Source organism: Haliaeetus albicilla, chromosome 4 (assembly GCF_947461875.1).
Source record: "Haliaeetus albicilla chromosome 4, bHalAlb1.1, whole genome shotgun sequence".
Taxonomy (NCBI): domain Eukaryota; kingdom Metazoa; phylum Chordata; class Aves; order Accipitriformes; family Accipitridae; genus Haliaeetus; species Haliaeetus albicilla.
In genome coordinates, this window is record NC_091486.1 from 48,150,468 (window position 1) to 48,174,120 (window position 23,653).

Below are 23,653 nucleotides of genomic sequence, written 5' to 3' on the forward strand. Positions count from 1 at the left end.
AATAACCTCAGCCAGTTATGGTCCATGGTATTCATACACATCTAGGCTAGTAGGTACACTTTTCAAAGGTTTAAATAATGTTCTGTTTAATCATTATCAACAGTCAACAGGTTAAGCATAGTCCAAAAGAAATAAACACACAAATTAGATCAATTACCTACTGTGGCTCCCTGTGTTCAGATACCTCAGAGGGTGTACTATCAAACTACTTTTTCAGGTGCTTGCATGTCAGCTCCTTGTATAATTGTTACAAAACTTAAGTATTCAAGCCATTCTCCTGTAAATTCTCAACCGAGAGCAGTGAACTACTTTTTATTTTCCTTCCCCATCTACTTACCATCTTTAGCAGCTAGATATTTGCTGCATTAAAAAAGAACTTTACAGGGGAGAGAAGCAGGGAGTCGTGGTAGCAGAGTCCAACAGGACTGACATGTTAAAGCACTGTTGAGCCAATGCACTTGTTGAATTCTACATTTTACTTAAAAATTATACAGAGAAATATACAAAAGTGATGCATTAAATCAGTTTCATTTGCGTAATGGACCTTTATGGATTTTGATTTCCAGTCACAGACCATACACACATCAACTGATACCATGTTTTCTCCTTATGCAATAATCCTCTGCCTTTCACTTTACAGGAGTTGAGAACTGGTTTAATTCTAACCTTCAGTTTAAAAATATTCCTGTATGCCTTTATGAAAGGATATTAAAAGGTAAACTAAGTTGATAGTAAAGCTATAGTGGTCTCCTTACTTTTAGTCAAAGGTTTACGAAGTAACACTTTTAGAACATAGGTTATTCAGCAGTTTCAGTAAAGTTCTATATTCACACGTAAACCTTGCATGGCAAAATGCCGTAGTGCATGCAGCCATTCAGCACAGTTGCTGAGCTATCTCAAGGGAGCAAACATGAAAATGAGATCTCCTAGTTTCTGTGAATAAAGGTTTGTAAGTACACTCCTTCCTCAATTTTCAGCTTGGTTAAAGTTGATGAGACAAATACTGATTTGATGTACAACATTTGAAAAAGCATGTTGTTTTTATTATTTCAAGAAGTTTAATTTTGAAGAGGTTGTTGTTAAGACAAATAATGCAGTGATTTCCTCTCCTCCCAGCATTTCCAATGCTAGCAGAAGTCCACACTAACTGGCCAACTATACACGCTTACTCAGTCTGAGTGAAGGAAAGAACTTTAAACTTGTTTTCCATTTCCAAGGCCACTCACTTAACTTTAAAAACAACTTAGAAGCAGGGGCCTTCAGAGATACAGACTTTGCTAGGTTTGAGTGCTGTATTCAGAACAGAATCAGCTACTTGTTTTCTAATATTTTGGAAATGTAATTGAATTAGTGAGTCCTCACTGCAATATTTAACAGAATGCAATTATTTTTGTTAAAAATGAGGATGAAATTTCAGCGGAACACTAGGTATGCCTACATTTAGCTGTACTAGCGATTTAAGAAAAAACCAAAACCAACCCCAACGAACAACCCCGAACAATGCACCCTGATCACAGTGTTAAAGCTCCAAAATACAGGATGTCTGTGCTCCAACAGCTACAATTAAATCCTAATTTTTTTTTTTTTAAACTTTCATCTACATTCCTGGACTGTGAAAAATCAGCTTCTTCAAGGAAAAAAAGGAGAGAGAATGGCTAGGTTCAGGTAGTGCAGTGAGACTCAGTATAGCTCCTTTAATTTCTTTACACAGTAAACAGACTTCTGTTTATACCAACACCCCAGTCTGTACTTTCTTATTTACATGAAACACTTTTACATATGTACATGTTAGCAAAATACAGGGCTTCTCCCAGAACCAAATGCATTTCAGCTATATCTTTGTTACACAACTAATGCTTAAAAAAAAAAAAAAAAGCCCACCTTGTTTTCTTATGCACAATGATTCCATTTAGCTAAAAACTAAAATTATTTCCTTCCCACGTAGTACTTTCTCTAGTTACAGAATACCATTGGCTCCAGGCTGATACTTGCAATTCACTCTGGCAGTAAGGAAGAGGTTTCAAGAGTCCAGCTCTAATTGTTCTTGATTTTCACTGAGTCTTAACATAAGCTGTTGTTCATAATAAAGGCTCTTTGCATAGTTTATTTCTTGAGATAGCTTTACTGCAAGAACTTCAGATTTCACTTTCACCTGCAAAAAGAAATGTGATTTTTCTTAATGTGGTACTGCTGTCATCTAAAGCAGAATGTATTTGTTTGTTATCATTTCACTAACTGAAAGGATTAGCTTTGAAGTCTCCTGTAAGGAACAGAAATGTTTCAGTGAAGATTTCTTCTCAGTGCTGAGGCTGAAATAAAGAAGTGAGAGGAGGAGGGACAGGTAAAGAGAGACAGTTATTTTAGGATGAGAACAGAAACATCTTGCAATATTTGAAGTTACTTCCTTTGCTTCCCCTCCTACCTTTTATCTGGTTTATCTGTTTGGAATGTAAACTCACTTGGGTCAGGGGTGAGCTTATAACCTTGCCTGTAAAACAGACCCCCGAGCAACTACTGTAATGAAGCAAAAAAACCCTCTAATGGGTTTTACAAGTGAGAGTTCTGATAAACTTTTACATGCATGACAGAAATACTCTTTCCAATCTTAGATACCTTGCAGTAAAAAAAATACCATGTATAGGATGAGAAGACTAGAATAAATAGAACTTAAGTTTCATGTATGCATTGTAAAGTTAAAAGCCTTTCTCAGGTAAATACACATTTCCTACTGTAACGTTACTGCCTGCCAGAGTATTTTAGGTTTTGCCTTCAGCTTTTCTCAGGAGTTCAGGGAGCAAGTTCTATTGTCACCTAAGCCTTTTCTGCAGCAGCTGTTTTCACTGCTGACAGAACAAAGTTTTCACTGTTACGCAGCACAGGGAACGGAACACTAATAACTACAACACTTTCAGCACCAGGACACGCATAAAGGGGAAAAGAATGAAACAATAGGTGCTAGATCCTTACCATCGGTTTTTGTTGTGATGGGCCTGGCATTGCTACACCACTACTTGTATTAACAGCTTTCTTCGTCAACTGTATATACATGTTCCCGTGGTCTTTTGAAACAAGGCAGTGGTAGAGATCATCATACTTGACTTCTAGGAAGATGGCCTCGCGATCTGTGTAATCACCACTCTTGAGGAAATAAACAGCTTTTGATGAAATGAGAACGCAATAGCTGTCTATGTTTTCCACTGCTATGAAGCTGCAAAAAAGAAAAAAAGAAAAATTATTCACTTGAATCTAAAAATAGTAAACTAACAAATGTCTTCACCTGTTACGTTTTGAGTGACCTTTAGAAGTCTTTCAGAAAAATTAATAGTGTAACACATACAATTCATCTGTATTTAATTTAAACTGTTCTAAAAATTAAGCTGATGAAGTACCCTCTCACCCAGTTAAAAAAGATCATGCTGTAAATCAAATATTAGTGCTAAATGCCTGGCTTCTAGCTTTGGACATTAAAAGGGCATATAAAAATATCCTTTAACAAGGCTTAAGAAGAGTAATTTCCTTGCATTGGAACACCACACGTCCTAATACTTGTTTAATTTTAAGTTCAGTTCCATTGCTGATATATGAAAGGTTTGCAGACATTTTTGACAAGAGCATTATCCTACTACACACTGTAAACCTACTGTGCCTTCTTTTACCACACACCTCCCTTGCCTTTGAAAACAAAAAGTTTAACCTGCTGCCTGGATCAGTAGCTAGAAAAGAGAAATTAGCTGTTTAACACAGGGGTGAAAGGTTAAGCAGCAAGCAGGTTTCCCCAGAGAGATTAGTCTGAGTGATGAATAGTAGAGGTAGAAAGAGTGAGTTAAGAATATTGAGAATTACGATGGCTTAAAAGGTTGATGGGTAAAAAATAGCAGTAAGGAATGCCAAAGTGAAGTAAGATATTTTACACAGAAACACTTCTCCCCCACTTCTGATTTACTACTGAAATGAACCTCATTAGTGGTTTTTTTAAAATGCTGAAAAACTCAGAAAATTAAATACAAAATCCTATCTAAGAAAAGGTGCTAAATAGAGTAATTATGCTCTGTTAACAACCAGCAGCAGTAGAAGCGTATCTGTAAAACTATGATTCTCAAGCTCTCAGGTAGGTTCGAAATTACTGTTTTCTGAACGATTGCTTGTACAAATGCGTCTGCTGGTGTCCTAATACATCCTGCAAAATACTCCACTGTCTCTGAAATCAAGGAAAATTGTCAGTCCTGAGAGTTTTTGGTAGATCAGAAAAGCTTACCGTCTCCAACACCACCGTCAGCTCTACCATTTAAGTAACACTTTGCACAAATACTCTTGAGCTATATGCAAATAAACCCATAGCTATAAATAGAATTTTAATAACCAAAAATATTTCACGAGGTCAGATCACTGTTTCTTTTTATAAAAGAATAAAAAAGAATATAAAAGAATAGTTCCAGTAATTTTCTATTAATAGTCCTCTGAAAGATGGTATTCTGCACTGAACTTGTCTTTTCTCTGCCCTGTGCCTCCTAGCCATGTCAGCTGACAAATGCTCTTGCTTCCATAAACTTGAGAAAGGCATACATGCTTACTCAAGTTAACAGCTTACATTTTTGTTTAAGTGCTAAAAAGAGCACAGCCATCCTATTAAAAAAAAGGCCTGCAATGCACTTTGCCCAGCTCTAACCTTGGGTGAAACTACAGGATAGGATAATTGAATTGTGTTCCTTTAAGTAAAACAATTGGACAAAAATGTGTATTTCAGCTTCAGAAAACCTAGGTGAAAGACAATGTTAACAGTTACTGAAACTAGCAATTGCCTCTCAGTTTTCCATCAGAGTTCAAACACTTCAGGGTAAGGTTTTGTCTTTGAAATAAGTTAATTAGGATGGAGAGGAATATTTTTTATGAAGTGTCATAGAAAACAATTTTAAAATAGAGCAGCATTATAGCCTGCAGAATAATAGCCTTTTTGCTTAGAACAGGCACATAAAAGCAAGTACAGTATTTTACAGAGACCCTAGCTTTGACTCAGGTCAGACTTCCACTAGAAGCGGAACCAGAGGAAACTTGCTGGCACACTGGCTTTCTTTGCTGCTTTTCCAGCGGGGAAAGAAGATTAGAAGGCAATTATCAGAAACCCCTAATACTGTGGCACTGTCCTTTGCAATTGTCACAGCAAAGTTGAGAAACTTGAGAAGGTTTTGTACACCCACAAAAGCAGAACAGCTGTTTTCCTGATGTATGGTATTACAGCCCGCTGTATGGGGGCATCCATGGAGAGAACTGAAGGACTAAAAGCTACTGTAAAGTTCAGTGGAAGCAATTAGGTAATCAGACTACAGGTTTGTATTTTCTGCACAAGAACAACAGATTATATATCTTAATTTTCCATACAAGATTTTTACTGGTGTCATGTATGTATTTTGAGGAATGGAAAGAGAGGACAGTGATTTAATGGTGAAGCAAAGAAACATTAGCTAATTTGTAGTTCAAGCTCTACATTTTGTTCTAAGTTTGAGTCATGCATCATTACCCATTTTCTCTTGCCAAGTGTTACTTTCTTCTCAGTGTCTAGTTCTCAAAATGGGTATTTAACCTTTTAAGATACTACTTGAAGGTACTACTTTTTTTTTAGACCCATACTTCTACACTATTAAAAAGATCTCAAATTAATAAAATGAAAAATTAAATGAAACATGATCCAGTAGAACAAAGTAGAAGCAACCAGATCTCTGGAGAATTTGTGGGTTTTTTAACAACATCAGGAAGTAATTACACAATATTTTCCAGAAGTGAAACAGTGAGCCTAACTGGAAAAAAATGTGGAAACATTTAGTTAGAACAGTAGAGCAAGGTATTAAACCCCCTTTTATGGATTTAACTCTGAAGGAAAATATGCAAATAATCAGGTCTTTAAATGTGTTTCTGATTATGATACTAGGATAAAAGTCAGAGGCATAATTTTGCACTTATTTTCCATGACAAGAAACACTGTTTTCTTGTTGAATGATGTTCCTAATGGTGAAAGTCACAGTGAATGAACAGTGTGACTTGACAAAAGCCCACTGATCTGCTTATGGGGTACACTTGGAAAAAGCTGACAATATTTTGGTCACAAATTGCTCTCTTTCAATTCTCCCTAAGAGCCAGACTGCATATGGATAAAGGCCCTTAAATGAGATGAAAACGGGATAACAAGAGCGTAAGATCACAGGGCCACAAGCAAGTGGCAGAATACAAACTTCCTTACAGGCAACCGAGGGTAGATCCTAGAGTGGTACATGGCTTTCAGAGCCTGATCATTGACACTGGTGAAATTAAGATACCCTGCTGAATTGGTACCTCCCTCTACAAGCTTCACCATCAGCCATTTTAACTGCTTTGCCTTGGCAGATACTCTTGATGGGTGGTAGATGCAAAACACAGTATCTTACACTCTCCACTGAAAACAGCTGTTCAGGTAACTGGTAGAGATTGGGTTAAGTAATGAATTATGTCTTAAGACCCCAATCCAACAAACTGACACCTCCTGTAGAATCATAGCATTCTTTAGGTCAGAAAAAACCTTTAAGATCGTAGAATCATTTAGGTTGGAAAAGACCTTCAAGATCATCGAGTCCAACCATCAACCATGCCCACTAAACCACGTTCTGAAGTGCCTTGTCTACATGCTTTTTGAGTACCTCCGGGGATGGTGACTCCACCACTTCGCTGGGCAGCCTGTTCGAATACCTGACAACCCTTTCAGTAAAGAAATTTTTCCTAATATCCAACCTAAACTTCCCTTGCTGCAACTTGAGGCCATTTCGTCTCGTCCCATCTCCAGCCACCTGACAGAAGAGACCAGCACCCCCTCACTACAACCCCCTTTCAGGTAGTTGTAGAGAGTGATAAGGTCTCCCCTCAGCCTGCTTTTCTCCAGGTTCCCTCAGCCGCTCTTCATAAGACTTGTGCTCTAGACCCTTCACCAGCTTCACTGCCCTTCTTTGGACACGCTCCAGCACCTCAATGGCTTTCTTGTAGCGAGGGGCCCAAAACTGAATACAGTATTAAAGGTGTGGCCTCACCAGTGCTGAGTTTCAGGGGCAGAAACAAATGTACAGCTATCTTTCCATGCGTTCACTCTGTATCCATTTTTTTTCATGCTCTCAAACCTGACCACTAGTAACATTTATACACTGTTTTCACTTGCTTTCATGAACCCATATCCAGGGCATTCAAACATAGATGTCCTTTAGTGATTCAAATTATTCAGTATTGACTTTTCTGGAGAAAAATACATTTTGCAGGTTATTTTGGTCATTAATTGTTAACAGCCATAGCTTAGGAATAACATGTACCACAGGCATCCAAGTTAGCTTCTCTCAAATCTAAACCAGAGCCACCTCAGAGTGCCTGTCAGTGGTCGTTCACATATTGCTGTCACGGAATCACTAGCCACTCCCTAGGCTTTGGGCTGTGAGAAATGGTAGATAAGGGACAGATAAGGGAAGAGATACTAGTTCTGCCTGTATGGATGTTACAGAGGAAGACGACTATAGGCTTTAAACATGCACTTGTTTTATCAATGCACATGGAGGGTTGGACATGTATGTTAAATGGATTATTGATTACTTAGAAACTTACTAAGATTTCATCTTTTGTAATGATTGAAGGCAATCAGGGACATTAATAGGAGCCGGAGTCAACAGACCAAGGCTCCAGTTCTTCCACAGCCTGTGTGTGATGTGTGATCAATGGCAGTTAGCAACAAGTGAACCAAAGGAGCCCTGTGGCACCTGTAATGATGTTTGTCTATGACCAGCAGACAGGCCACTTTGTAAGTCATCAGGTACTCATGCTGTGCTACTAATTGGTACCATAAGAAAACAAACAAAATGTATGTTCATGCATGTGTGTGTATGTAAAACAGTTTTAGTCCCTCTTCCCCAAAGACATGAAGATACAATGGCAGCAAACAGAACTACTTAAAGTAACTGCTTAAGTCAGTACTTACAACTCATCTTGGATGTTGTCAGTCAGTTTGAACAGCTGTTCTTGTCCTTCCGCTTGACTTTCTAAATAGCGGGGCAAGAGCCCTTGAGGTCCTCTACAGCAGCGTGGCTTCCTCACTCTCTCTGCTTGTGTCCTACATGCAAAATGGATGCAGAAAAATGACTTAGTGCAACAGCAGCGCTTTTCCTTCCACTTAAACCTGTCAGCACACAAAGTTTTATTTGAAGTATGAGGAGTAACAAAGCCTTTAAAAACACAAGGTCTTCACAAATACAGCATACAGATTCTCTAATACTTGCTCTGGAAGACATGGTGTCTATTCATACGGTTTTACATGTCAAAGAAACATCTCCCAGTTTTCTTCTACAATTAAGGGGCAATGTGCTAAATTAACAGTAAGAAGCAGCCTGAACTGAGGATACTGTCTGTGATTTTGGGATCTATTTACCAGCAGAGTTTTACTGATTTGACTGTTTCTTCTCACCTCTCTACAGAAAATAAGACTGCATCAGCCTAGATAGAGCTCACATTGATGGACAGTGTCAGTAGTTTGAAAATTGAAGGGTTACAGAAATAGGAACACGCAGTTAAGACAAGACAAAAGAAAAATCCATGGTTAGATAGAGTCTCCATAGTAAGATTTAGCATACTTTACCTTTCTTGAGCGTCTATTAAAAAATGACAATAATAAAAAAGACACGTGTGGCCTAACAGACATCAGAGGTTGATACTGGCCACAGTGCTAAAGAACTGCATGCTTGGTTCCTCCCTTAGCAGTATTTTGTTAAAAAATAATATTCTGAATTCCGTTAAGCTTTTGGAACGCCCTACCCCTGAAGAATTGTGTTACAGGCTGCCTAGCCCTGCTTTATTCTCTGTCCTTTCCCAACAGCATCACTCTGGGTCTGCTGCATGCTTTTTCATATCTCTTTCAGGCTACTGCTGTTACTAATTTTCCAAGCCAAATACACCATTTGTGATTAGTACTCTCCACTTCCCATCTTGACTCTTTGTAAAGATTCTGTACAATGAACTGCTTCTATCCTTTTTGATCAAAAGACAGGAAAAAAATCCCATGTAACAACGCGTTTTCTTTTTAAGCTGCTTGGCAATAGCACACAAGAGTACTTGCCTTCTAAACTTTACTTTCTGCAGATGTTTTCTCTGGAGCCTTGTTCCTCCGTTACCTTTCCCTTTCACCAGTCCTGTCCCAGACTTGAAACCCATGCACCCTTTTAAAACTCTTTTTTCCTTCAAGTCTTTGACATCCTGGCCTTTTAATGTTGACAGACATACTTTTTTTTTGTACCTTCCCTTCTTGGCTGCACTAAATGTTACTAGAATAGAATCTCTTACATGTTATTCATGACTTAGTATCATCTTTGCTGCTCTCCCATTGGGTGATTGGCCTCTCGGTGTGCTTTGGCTAGTGTTGCTCTGTCTGGTATCAACAATGTATTTTGCATACAAGGTATAGAAGCCAAAGATAACTTGCTTTCCAGCACAGCAGAGAAAAACATCAGCCAATTTATATTTTTAATATATGATGACTAGCTGGTAAGTTCTGATTTTGTTCATGAGATTATTACATCCCTGGACCTGCATAACAAATTACTGAGGCTCAGAAGTACTGCTTGTCACTGCTCCTCTTTGAGAGAAACTTCAGAAGACAAAAAGCTCTTGACTTCACTTCAGCTGAACTATGGTTATGTGAAGATGGAAAGTCAGTTTGTCAGCAGGAAGGATGAAACGAAGAGTAGAAATTCTCCAACTAAAAGAATGTGAAACAGAGCAGGGGCTTAAGAAACCTTAACAAATGTTATCGTTAAAAGTGCCAGTAAAACGTTAACAGTCAAATACTCAGTTTTACTTCTGCTGACAGATGTTCTCACTGCTTTACCTGTCCTGCTGCCCTGCTTTCACTTTTGGTTAGACATTCATTAGTTAATTACAGTGTTACGCATCCAAGCTAAAAAATGCCAGTATGAAAATTGGAATTTGCTACATAAAGGTAGTTTGTTTTCCTCATCTACAAAAAGTGCAATGTCTTAAAACTGTATTCTTCCATTGGTAGCATTTCTCCGAATCAGAATAACCTAAACACTAGGTAAAGAGACGACTTCCACAACCTATATATGACTTAAAATTATTCCACTGAATAACAGCTGCGTACAGCAGTCAGAACTTCACTATTAAATACTATGACTCTGGAGCAAGTCGCCTCTCCTGCCTGTTAGATTTTTTAGATATAAACAGGATTCATCTGTACCAGGTACAGCTGTATGACAGTATTATTATCTTTCTGAACTTACACCAGGTGAACAAATAAGTGCCTGTTTTTACATATTAGATTCTTACAAAGTAGTAAACAGAAGTATGCGTTCGTCTTCATGAAATACAAAATGTTGAGGCAAAGTTAAATTAAAGGGTTCCAACCAGTGTAATTCACATCTTGCTGCTTGTCCTACTTCCTAACTTCCAAAAGCAGTAAAATGGCAAAATTTCACTTAACCAGGAAACCCCCATTGGCTGTTAAACCTCTCTACAGCACCCGTAACTTCTATTGACAAGTTTAAAGAGTGAATGTCTGAAGCATAATGTAGTTTTTAATTAACGACTGGCCAATCAATAACTTTTTACTGAGACACCTTCCTATTATGCATTCAGGAAAGTTAGATAACCATCCATATGGGAGTGAACAACACCACTGCATAATGGTTTTTAGATTAACCATCTTTCAGATAAACGTTCAACTGTGCTATTTTCTCTAATACTCTGTAGTACCGTGAGAAGAGGTATCTAAGTATTGCAAGGAAGACTGCTGTAAAAATGAGGAAAGAATAGGGCCTTTTAATCAGACCTATTCCATAGAAACATCAGTGAACACTGGGTTAGAAGCAGGTCTGGCTTAGAAGCAGGTCAGAGATAAAGTACTATTACTACAAAAGTACTAGGCACCACAATGAATTTCTGGAAGACTTGGCAATTTTCGAGTTGTGGGTTCGGTTGTGGTTGGTTTTAGGCTTTGTTTTTGTTTTTAAATGGAGGAAGTACAGTCCTTACTGTCTTCACTGCTCCTCTGTGCTAAAAGGTTCATCCTGGTTATAAAAGATAATTCTCGTCTCGGTGTTAAGAAGGTCAGCTGCTTTTCAACTAAGTGCCACTAGTGCTAGCATAAGTTGCACTGATTTAGTCCATCACCCCTTGGCAAACTGGTCTGTTTGGTCTGGACAGCTAAAAACATTCCACACAACTTGATTTTTTTAATCTAAAAATTTGTTCTACTGTCTCAAGTTACATTCTGTAAATAATAAGCAACACTGATGAAATACAAAAAGCTGAAGATTTGTAAAGCAGAATCAACGGTGGTGTGCCCACATCTGTGTTACATTAAACATGCACTCAACAGATTTGCTGATTCTTTTTTAATAAGCACACAAAGGCAATACAAGACAGAAATGCCCTCACGTCTACTAGTCACAGCAGGGAAGAGTGCTGCTGAATGAAGACACAAAGAGATTGGAAATGGTGTCAGAAGGTTGAGGCACACACTCCAGTTCTTCACTGTTCAGACAAAGCTGAACACTGGAGAATCTCATTTCAGATGACTGTATGCACACTAAAAACAGTTAACAGTGTTAATTGGTTGGCTTTTGCTTAACAGTTCACAGAATTCTTGTGATTCAGTTGACCAGTTTTAAGCCAGAAGTTTTGTAATCAAACAGATCACCAACCCACTGATGTAAGGAAGTTGTTCCGGTATTAGTGGTGATCATTACTTGCCAACTTACATTGAAAAAACTCTTCAAGAGACCTGTGTTTTACAGAATTACTTATCCTTGTTCGTTCACTGCATGTTCGCCCCTCTCAGGTTTACATTATCAGGTACATAGATGTGATTTTTGCTGAGGTCCATAAGTATACAGTGGTTTTGAGAACAGTAACTGTACTCATCTTTGAGTGTCTTTTAGACTTAAAAAAATCTCCTTGAAGTGTACCTAGATTGCTTTCACAAAAACATTAAAAAAAATAAAAAATCAGAAGGTATCAAACTTTGTACATCAATAGATGATAGTCTATGAAAACAAAACATTGCACTTCTAAAATTATATACAAATTTACATCTTTCAGATTCCTCAGTATCACACCCGGAATAATTACTCAGAATAAAACAACTTTAGGAAATTTAGCAACTTCTCCTGATAGAAAAACAGCAACAAGGAAAAACCCTATGACTGACACAGTAATCACTACAACTTTTCATTTAAAATGTGTATCTGTGGAATTTCTGATCTGTCTTCTTGGTAAGCGAGCAGCACTGGCAACTACAAATCTGTTCAAAAAGCCCAACTTGAGCATGTGTACAGATTTTGATCTATAATGGGAAGAGTGCAAGGCCACCCCAATTCCTGCACAGACACCAGTGCAAGGAGATGCAATTCTGGCATCCGAAACCAGTATGTAACGGAGGAGGCTCTTCACAGAGATTTCACCTGCTGTACTGCCTGCCTGTCACCAAAACCCCAGGTCCATTCTCGCTGACAAACACTGGCGTGCAAATTAGCCATGTAAGTCCTCCAGAGAGATCTCTCTGGCCACAGGGCTCTCCCCCACACTCTCGAGTAACAATTCTCTTCAGCTAGACCTAGTTCTTGCTGCCAAAACCTCCAGCAACTGTCATCAGCGTGTCGCATTCATAAAGGTGTTCCAATTTAACAACCTCATCATTCCAACCCATTTAAAGCAGTAACTTACTGGTTCTGGTATAGCTCAAATTCTGTCAGTGTTTCCATTGTAAACTTGTTTTTTCAGGTTTGCATAAAGTTTATTGATAAAAGTCTGCTCTGGGCTGTAACTTGGCACACTGACTTTCAGCCTGGGAACAATTTTTATCCCCTTGAAATAATTATAAAACAACCTTAGTTCAAACAAAGGAAAATTGGCAGGTAATATAAGCCTATGAAACAATTCAATTGCTGCTAGTATTTTGAAGAAATAATATCAAACCTGTTACTTACTTGGCTCTGGAAAAAGTCTGCTTCATAAATACAGGGCTTTGTCTAAGGAGGCTTTAGTGCATTTCAGACATTAAGAAGTGACCTAATCTGATAAACTCAAGGAGGAATAGCCTTACATATTCTATCATAAAATATGCCACAACTAAAATACCTGCTCGAGTTGCTCAAGTTCAGTACTGAATTGCACCTGCAGCCTTCCGTAAGCATCATCATCCCATGCACCTAATTTCCACACAACACAGAACGAAGACAGTACTTGGCTTATAGACGTGTAATGGGAGGACACAGTGTAAAGCATACCCCAAAGTGCTGGAATGAATTAAAATCTAAATAAACAATGTATACCTTAGAAATTAACCTAAAAGTTCAGCCATCACAGCAACAAACTACAGATGATGCAGTCGTACCACAGGATCATGAGGATTAACAAATGAAAAACATTTCTGATATGGTCTGTATTTTGTATCGCACCTTTGCAAAATACTAAAAATCCACTATTTCTGTGATTCTTTCCTCACTGATGGAACTTTGAACTTTGTTTCAAATGTTGAACCCTTGCAATAAGCAGGAACGTCCCCTGGCATTTACTGATCATAAAGGGACAGACAGCATTATTTTTCATGTGCCAGTTCTCTGTGTCTGAGAACATTAAATGACTTGGGCCTAATTTCAGAAAAATCTATGGCAATCTAGATTTCATGTTCCGTTGTGACTCTGCTGGCAGAAGGTAATGCCGTGTTTCAAACGGTAAGTACAGTTGCCTCCTTCCCAGTGTTGGCCTTTGGGGGTGCAGTTCCCAACAGGCAGATAATTTTTTGAAGACTGGATGCCTGAACCCAGAGATCTGGCACAGCTCTGTGATGGAATTCATTCACCGATTCAGAGACAGATGCTTTTAAGGTGTGTTAAAAATGCACACGCAGTGCAGTCAGTCTGAGTGTTGGATTTGGCATTAGAATGTCTCAGTTAGATGCAAGAATGTGTAAAATCATGAGCCAGACAGCTCCCTGCTGACTGCATATCTGAGGAAGCTTATATGCACCGTTTATTCCAGCAAATGCATGGAATATATTGTGCTTGTTAAATGTGTTCCCAAAATGCTAGTTTCAGGCAGAAACATGCAAATAAATGGTGCCTAGGGTTAAAACCTCCCACTTACAGTCAAATCCCTCCTCTTTTCAGGGATCTACCAGCTCAGATGCTGCAGACCTTTATCTGACCCAGTATACTTCTAGGAGAACTACAGCATGCTGAAGAAGCAACCGTTTATCATGTAGGCTATTCCTGCCAACTTCTTGGAGATGTAGCTCTTCTCCCCCTTTCGCCTTTCTTTTGTATACAAGGTCAAAACAAAATTGAAAACTATTCATTGGGTTTATGATTGTATACAACCTCTTCAGGCTCCAAGTTCAAAAGGAAGTGAGAAGAGCTTAATTAAGACATCAAGATTCACTTTAAAACCAGCAGAGCAGCAGATGTACTCACCAAAATGGCACATTCTTATGACATCTATATTACAAATCCAAGATCTGCATAAGGTGGGTGTGCTTGCATACTAAACAACACCATGGCACTTACACCAGTCATACTCTGTGCATCAAGCAGTGTTCAACCTTCAGCACTTGCTCCACCTCTGACTATAATAGCTGTGCAGCAAACGAACAGTTTTTCAAGCACTTTGATATCATCAAGCTTTAGAAGTTAACAAAATGTAACACTGCCATCTCAGTTTCCAATTTCTCCCAGAGTCTTCCTGTACTGATCACAGGGTGATGACTAGAGTTGTCACCTTAAATTTCCTGTCTCTCCAATGTGTTGAAAAATGCTCCCATTCACCTTCTGATTCAATGTAAAAGATACAGTTCTTAGCAGGGATTTCTTGCAAACACCTATCTGAAAAACATGGAACTGAGCATGCCTTAGTGAAGATTAAAGTGCCCAGGGCCATAAAGTTACTCTGCCTCAGAGCACATGGCGAGGTCTTAAAACTTCTGAACACTGTCTGCTGACAGGTAGGGCAGTGCAGTAGATGGAGCATTAGTCTTGTTTCTGTGCTCATGTTTATAATGGTCCCATCAAAAACCATCAGTGCTGGCCAAGCAATGGCCATTTGTTGTAAATGCAAACATGGTCGCTGTATTTAAGTGTAACAGAAATGTTTCCATATTGTACTCCTACCTTTCCGGGAAAGCAAATCTACTTCAGGAAAGAAAGCAAAGCAGGGGCCCCTGCCCAGCACCAGGACATTAACTGCTAGGTGTACATGAAGAGCTGTGTGAAATGAACTGTGATGACTGTATGTGTTTTCTCTTCAGACCCTGCTTTATATACTTTTCTGTTAGTACAACTAGGGCTGCAACAGGCACGGCGAAGTCTTCTAGCACAAACTTCACCTAACGAAAAGCTACTCATTGATTTTTCAATTTAGCAGTTGCAAGAACAATTCACATCAACTGGCTGTACTTACAAAACTGATAAAGAGACTTCCACATGTTAACAGCAACATTAGGTGAAAAAATTATCTATAAAAATACCAGCCACATGCTAAATGAGGTGACATCAAGGCAATAAATAGCTCCATCTGTATGAAAGAGTTTGTAGAACAACCCAGAAGACATCTCTGAACAAAAAAGTAACTATGGATAAAGTAGTACTGCAAAAAAAAGTGGGCTGGAGGATTTTTTTGTTTAAGGAAAAAAAAGAAAAAAATCAGTTTTACATATTTTTCTCCCATCACTTTATAAATCTGCTGCACATTAGAAATCAGACACACATGTATTTTTTCCAAGTAAAGAAAGTTGAAGGTTTACATTTTTAACAGCAATGTGACTATTTCTGAATGGCAGCAGTATATATTACATGCAGTGTGAGAGGGTTAAACAGGACAGCCTCAACTCTTTATAAACTTTTGCCCTCTGGATATGTACTCATTGGCTGCTGTACAAGACTTGAGCTGTATTACACGCCTTAACGATATGGTTCAACTGTCGGTCAGGCTCGGGGCCTGGCAATAGGCCAGACCGCAATCAATGGGACACAAACCTCCCCCTTTCAGATCATCACGAAGGCTCATATTATCTCCTTTTTGTCGTGCTGGTTAAATTTATGGAGCAGAACCCCGAAGCTGCATTCCTTGGCTTGGGCCGGCCCACGCGGGCCTCCCTTTGTTTGGTACTGTAAGCGAGGCGTGCTTTGGAGGATTGCAGGGTTGTTAGTTCAGGCACTGACTGTTTGCTCATGACTGAAATGAAAAGAGTTCAGTGGAAGGGCAAAAGGACAGCACAAGTGTAAAACCCCATCCCAGCAGGCCCTGGGCTCCCATCTACAGACTCCGGACTAGGACTGCACAGAAAACCTTGCTGTTAATGACAAAGGAAAAAAATCTGTCTAGTAACAGGTAAACAGCCGAGCAGTACGTTTGCACATACCTTGCCGCAAGGTCCCTTGCTTTCAAGTAAGCCTGTAATTACCACATAAATATGAACCTCAACTAATCTGGCTTAAAACACTGCTTAGAAGTGGTATTAGTTTTAAAGCAACGGTGTATCTTTTAATTTGAAAATAAAACCTGTCAGTACAAACAGTACTACCTGTCCAGCTGCATGGTTTAATATTTGTACCATTTTAAACATGCGGAGTAACCCCAGAGAACCTGATGCTGTGATATTTATGCTTGGGAGGAGGACCTAGCAAGTAATTCTAGTAAGGCACAAAACTACTGGGAAAACAGTATCTAGAAAGAATTTTCATTTTGTATATATAACGGGCACTTCCTACATCTTTGTATCTGGTCTCAGAATGGCTAAAAGTCCACTTTTGGGTATGCTCAGATACTCTCTACTCAAAGCTTTATTACTGTGGTAATTAAAGACCACTTCTTGATACAGGTCACGAAATTAAGGATGTAAAGAAACCTTTAACGTGATCTCAAGGCAAAACCATGTGGAGTGAAAGCAAATGGAAAGACAACTTGAAAGACGGTATTCCAAATACACACAGGAAAATAAATACATACACGGAACACCACCAGGACTCGTAATGATTAGGCATGCAATATAAAGTACCCGCATACTCATTCTTCGGTACAGAAAATACCTGTGCTTACCTTCATCGCTATGAAGACTAGTAAAAGTTATTCCCAGAAAGCTGCCCTAGACCTACTGTACCAGACTTCACCCCTTTGGCACAACAAGCAGATGTTTCAGGACATGAGATCATACAGCCGCTGCACTGGCGAGCAGTTCATGCCATCTGTGCTTTAGAAATAAGTAAATAAACAAATGCTATATTCCTATTGCACTACACCAGTTTCATCTTTCCTACTATTTTTATGAACTGAAAATACTAAGTAAGAGGGCCAAAAGTTATTATAAAAACCCACAGAATGTGTATTAAATTTTTTTGAATTCTGGGGATCAAGTCTGACTGGTTTAATGCAGTCTGATGATTTGTCCTGGTACATTCCAGCAGACACGTCTGTTTTGAATAAAGCTTTTGTTCGTTTCTGGTGCGCGTACGCTTTCAACTTATCCCACCTAATTCTAAGCAAGTAGATTTGTGAATGGAAATTGTGAATACTTTATTGCCTGGTCTTCGATGACTCTTTAGTTTGTTCTGCTGATGCTAACACACGAATGCAATTTTTTACTTTTTCAAAGTCTCTCCAGTTCCATTCTAGGCCATACCATTGCAGACTAGTTACATCTGCAGCTCTCTGTAATTGTTTCAACCCAAGAAAACTATTACGTAGAATACACTGAAACAGCAGCAGCATTTAGCAGAGTGTTTTCTGAGTAAGAAAGGATCTAAAAAACACGTGAATACCAGAAAACAGGAAATGTACAACTCAGTAAAAGGCATTCCTTCTACTTTTTGGCCTTGGTGTCCAAAAGCTTTTGCTGAAATATAAGATAATTAGACAAAACATGCAGGCTCTAGAAATACAAGTATTTCCTAAGGAAATAAAATTTTCCTTTTAGTTAATAGCTAAATACTATAGTGGGCACACAGTATAAGAATTCCATTTTGTGGAACAAATGCAGTCCTCTTAATTGTAACGTAAAGTGTAAGTAGTAGAATAAATCTGGTAAATCCAACAAAGGATTTATCAGCTCTTTTCAGAAGGAAATTCGTAATTGCTTATATTTCTGATGGACTATGCCAGGCCTACACGACCATGAACATTAGTTACCTATTGCAAATGTCTGCCTGTCCCAACAAGATCTTAGCAGCTTCCCCATGCCTTCGTAAGTGTTGCATTTGGAAGTGAGCAAGTGGTGTACCCATGATGTCCTTGTTCAGCCATCTCTCTTTTTGTACCAGACTAGCCTAATACAACAGAATGCCTCTTCCTCACAAACTTGCACCAAATCTTCCAAACCAGTTACTGTACGCAGTGAAATTGAGCTTAATCTGGTTTCTGTTCTGAACCCAGCCGTAGCAGCAGTCTTTTGTTTAATGCAAAACCTGTGCAAGTTTCCCTCCATGCATTACCATTTAACCAGTGATGCAAACACACTTGCCTCTAGTTGTAACTTACCAAGGCACTAGTAAGTATTTTGGGTTTGTGGAGACTATCACAGTAAGAACTCTGTATTCATTCATCTTTTTGAAATTATTTGTTGCTAATAATGAATGGACATTTAAAGAAAAATGTAATTCCACATTTTGTGCTTGGCTAACTACTCAGCATTATTCACTTTAATGCTTTCCATTTTCACTCCTCTGTCCTCCCCTCGCAACATTCCCTGCCAGTGCATCTGTCCTTTTCTGTCCCTTAACCAACAGTCTGAATGCATCCAGGGTATCTTTCTGCCCGCAAGTGTCAAGTTAAACACTAATATTTTAGTGGAGAATCTTTTACTTACAAAATAGATGCTGGTATTTAGAATGACAGGTCAGTCCCTCATAAAGTCTCCCTTTTTCACGTTAACAGACATGTTACCAATGGTGAACCCAGTGACCACAGAGTTTTAAACTAGGCTTTTCTTCAGTTTTAACAGTAGGAATACATTCTGTCATGGAAAAGCAAAAAGGCTTTAAACAAAAAGAGTTACACAAGTTTTAACTAAAGGTTTAGCACTCCCTCTTGGAATTTAAACCATCTACAACTTCTTTGCTAATGTGTAGGGTGCATAAAAAAACAGAATTAAAATGCAAAGGGGAGCTCTAATGAACAGCCTCAGCAACTGTAACCCTTGGCCTTCAAAAAGTGTTTTTTTACAAATAAGCAAGCTGTTTGTTTCAGGTTTTCCTATCTCAGACCCTGCTACTCAAAGTCTAACTCGTAAGCTCCAAAGGCCAATCAGATGTAATATGTGTAAAATATAAGACCTGTATGATTAAACATTGCCTAATGCAAGCCAGTAATTGCTTATTTTTTTCTAAAATCTCCTATTACTTAAAAACATTCATATACAGCAGATGTGAAAGTAACCACATATATACAGTATTAATGAAGTATTATGTTGCTGCTGTAGGTCTAAACGCTGTGGGTTCTTTCTTCCACGCTTTCCAGATAGTTAAATTGAGTCAAGTTCAAAAAAGGGGACAGAGACAACCAACTGTAAAGACAACTGATTAAACAAATGTTCCAAATATAAATGGTATCTAGTAATGCAGACACCTAGCAATAACCTCCTGGAAACAGTATTCAGACATAAAGCAAGGTATTTGCAGTAATGCAGAAAAAGGCATTATAGTTCAGTTTTACAGCAGGTACCGATTTATGTCCATTCAACCCTCTAAAAAGGAAACGGAGAGGGATATGTTAGCACAGAGTTTGGATTCTCCAAGTCATCTGGACTTCTCTTGGGTGCTAAGCAGCTAACAGTGCTTTCCTACAGTGAACAATGTATTATTCTGGAAATTGACATTATTATACTTGTGGCTCTAGAATTACAGACTGCAATAAAATATGATTAAGCAAACTGAATGTTTTAAAGGTTCATCTTTTACTATATCCTGTGGATTATGAAAATCACAGAAACTACATGCATCAGAGTTATTTCCTTCAACTATGCATAGCAAATTCTGCTTTACTGTGGAGAATAGAGGCTGTGCTCCAAAGTAATTGTCCTTCAGTGGGAAGGCAAAGGGAAAAAGCTGTGAGATGCCCAGCCTGTCAGTCCTGGACTCCTCCTCCTGGAGGAGGGCATGAAAAAAAAGAAAAAGAAAAAAAATCTGTCCCTGCCCATATTTCTTTCTAACACACAGAAGGTCTTGGGCTTAACTCTACTATACTTTATTTCTTAAGTCAGATCACTTTGAAAATTATATTTTTATTTCTTGAAATAGTAAGTTTTATTAATTAAAGACTGACTTGTTTAGGATTAGTCACTGTATGAGTATGTAGAGATTCAGAAGTGCAGTGAAGCGTGGGATGGCAGTGCACTCCATCCTCAATTCTCACGATTTTAGGCACTCCGGAAGAGTAACCACATGCCTCAACTGCTTGAATTCCTGCCACAGAGCTTTAAAGGGAGGTAGACTGGTGAAGCGAATATGCAAAGCAGTCTTGACAGGATTCCACTCACAGTCAAATATAATCATTACTTGAGACTTTTCTGACAAAAAGCCCTATTCGTTTGTTGATGTACAGCATGCGAGACATTTCTGTGTAGTCTAGGAAAGACTGCACTTTTTTGTAATCTCAGTCATTCCTTTGGAAAATAATTCTGGGTAAGGGCAAGAAAAAAAAAAAATCATTCTTGCAGAAAGCTGTAGAAAAGAAAACCATAGTCACAACTACAAGCCAGAAGTGTCTCATGGCAGTAAGAAGCATTCTTTGAATAGGCAAAAAGAACAGATAACCATTTTCTGTTAATTCTTAAGGGTAGCTTCATTTATTTAGAAATCATTTTAGGTCTTACATAGTGGATTATTGTCTCTTTCTAGTTAAGAAACTAAAATAGCTGAGGTGCATTTTCAGGAAAAAACCTAAGGTTTCAAGATGAAATTATCCATACTGAAGAGGTACAGGGCTGCAGTTTGAAAGACCTACTCCCTGCGCCTCCCCCCCCCAGTCTACATTCACTTACACAACAAGCAAGAGTAGACATCTGAAAAACAGAATAGGATCTCTAGCAGAACTGCACAAAGTTACCACTGGTAAATTAACACCTGACAGAAGAATACTGAGCAGGTGAGACTGGTAACAGAAAATGATTAATGCAAGGAGAAGCGTCTGCTGAGGTGCTGCAAAATGTGTGGGCACAAAACCAGGCTTGCTTAACTTCAAGGATCTAGTAAAAGCAGCATGTAAAATTATATTTGGAGAGGACAAACTAAGAGGCGTTTAAAACTCCAGTGAGGACAGTGAAGTACTAAAGAACCTGAAGAGGTCAGAAATATGGCAGGAAATGAAATGGGATTCAACCTAGAAAATTGCAACCTGGTTCATCTGGGGGAAAATAATCCAGAACACAAATATTAAACGACGAGGAGATATTTGCAAAGCAGTAAAATAAAACAAAACATAAAAAAAAAAACCTCTTGAGGGAAAACAGCAAGCAGAAAACTGTATATCAATTTGCAATGTGATATGGCAGTAAAACCAGCCAACACAATTTTGGATGACTTGCAGAGCACAGCTTGTCACAGAACAGGGATATGACGGTCCTTCTTCACACAATACTGATGGGAACTTACAGACTGGGGGGATTTCAGAGTAACTCAACAACTGCAATGGAAGAATCTGGATAAACTAATGACAGAAGAATGTAAACCCATAAAATCAAGTTCAGCAGTGACTGAAGATGGGAGGTAGGGCTAACACTGAGGAAACCCAATGTCTACAGCCATTTAACAGGGTGCCACAGGAGTAAAATGGACAAATGTGCTCAAAAGAAAACAGATCATCTGAGAAAACAGTTCATTATAAAGACCTGTTAACCCACTGGGAAAAAAGAGGAAAGAGGATATGAAGGAAATCACACTGCCCAAGTCATCTACAGATCAGACCGATAAATCAGCTAAACTGTCCTGTATGCAACACTTCAAGATTTACACAACACAATGAATACTAGCCAATAAATACATTTTCTCTCTGGCTTCTAGGGAGATCTTAGGAAGGGCCTACCAGGAGAAGAATAACGTCTCGTTCACCAGAGTTGTGGCCCATATGTGACTGACATCACTGTAAGGATTCTTGAAGTCAGATCTAGATCAAGTCCAAGGTCAGGACAAAATCTGGGACACATACAGAGGTGTTAAGGTGCAGGCAATATTTATGTTTAGAACTTGAGAACCTGGAGAATATGCTCTTTGCAGTATATTAGCTGAGTTGGCATTCCATACAATTAGGTACATGTATTCTACCTCTTCTCAGTGTGATACTCATGCTCTCAAGTCTACTGCTTTTGACCTTACAATCAAAATCATAGCTAACAGAGATGGACGCACAAAGGCAAAAAAAAAAAAAAAAAAAAAAGAAAAAAATTAAAATTAAAATCACCTGCTGTTGACATGGTCTCAGACTTTGCAACCTCACTGCAGATTTCCGACTGATGGCATGAAAGTGGTGAACAAAAGAACAACTAGCACAGGCTGCTTCTTTCCAAGTTAAATACATTGAAAAGAATGAAATATTTACGTAAGAATTTTCTGTGACCATTAATGGCTTGCCAATCTCAAACTATTCTTAACTAATATAGTCTAGTTCCCCAACAGAATTAGAATTGGATAGGTCATGAAGTTATCTCCTTACTTCCAAGTTTCACATTGCAACTATCAGAAAAGAACACAAACGCTTGCAGCAGCAGTTCAAGAATAATCTTAAACTTGCACTGACCTGGCAGAAGCCTGAGAGCAAGCCATAATGGCAGTTTCCTGCACTACTTGTTAAGTTAGACACACATCTAAATATAAATGTTCTTTATTTGTGCTGCACTAGGACTTAAAACACGTTTCTAGGAGAGAGCTTTCCAAGCACAGAGACATAACAGCTTTCCTGTTTTGAACTGGTCTTTAAAAGTTTTGGCAGAATATGACAAATATGGAAATAATCAGAACTCTTGTATGTGACACTAGAGTACTTGGAACACATAAAAAACACTCAAAAAAAGGTATCAAGTCACAGGCATTAACTGTTTATAAATTAGATGTATGCTGCATTGTCAACAACTATTTTATGCTCTCCTCTGCATTACAATTTAAAAGTATTAAGGCAGCATTATTAATGAATAACAAGCATAATGAATTATATGATTACATAATAAGTTACAAGATTAGCTTTAAAAAAGTCCAGCTTAAAGTCCGATTAAAAAAAAATATTTTCTTGTACTTTAAACACATCACCTTTTAAACTACCACCATAAGCTATAAAGCCATCGTCTGCATCTCAGCCATGTTACTTTGGCTCCATGTTCCAAACGCGTGGTTTGTGCTAGCTGCAGGAGTCCCAATACAAATCAGTACATTTTGAAGCCAAAAGAGACTTCCGTCCATGTAGCATGATCACAGTAACACAAGGTACAGAGTCTTCCTCAGTGTTCTATTCAGTTCAGTAACGTTGCTGGAATTAGACTATGCCTTTTAGGAAAACCTACAACCTCAATTACGATTCTTCCATCTCGCTTAAAACTGATCCAATGGTTAAAGTCTGGCGCAGCTTAAATTCAGGGCTTTTAAAATATTCAACCATGTAATTAGAGAATTGC

The 23,653-nt window shown here is 38.5% G+C and overlaps 1 protein-coding gene across 6 annotated transcripts in view; it reads right to left on the minus strand.

Moving 5' to 3' along the window:
• Positions 1-455: 455 nt before the first annotated feature.
• Positions 456-23,653, minus strand: part of VPS13D (vacuolar protein sorting 13 homolog D) — a 111,259-nt gene continuing 88,061 nt past the window's right edge. For all 6 annotated transcript variants that reach the window (XM_069782480.1, XM_069782483.1, XM_069782479.1 and 3 more), the window contains 3 exons: positions 7,979-8,110; positions 2,968-3,208; positions 456-2,152 (listed from right to left, as the gene is read on the minus strand). In XM_069782480.1, coding sequence (XP_069638581.1) covers positions 2,021-2,152; positions 2,968-3,208; positions 7,979-8,110 — 505 coding nt within the window. In that variant the 3' untranslated portion in view covers positions 456-2,020. The remainder of the gene's footprint in view (positions 2,153-2,967; positions 3,209-7,978; positions 8,111-23,653) is intronic.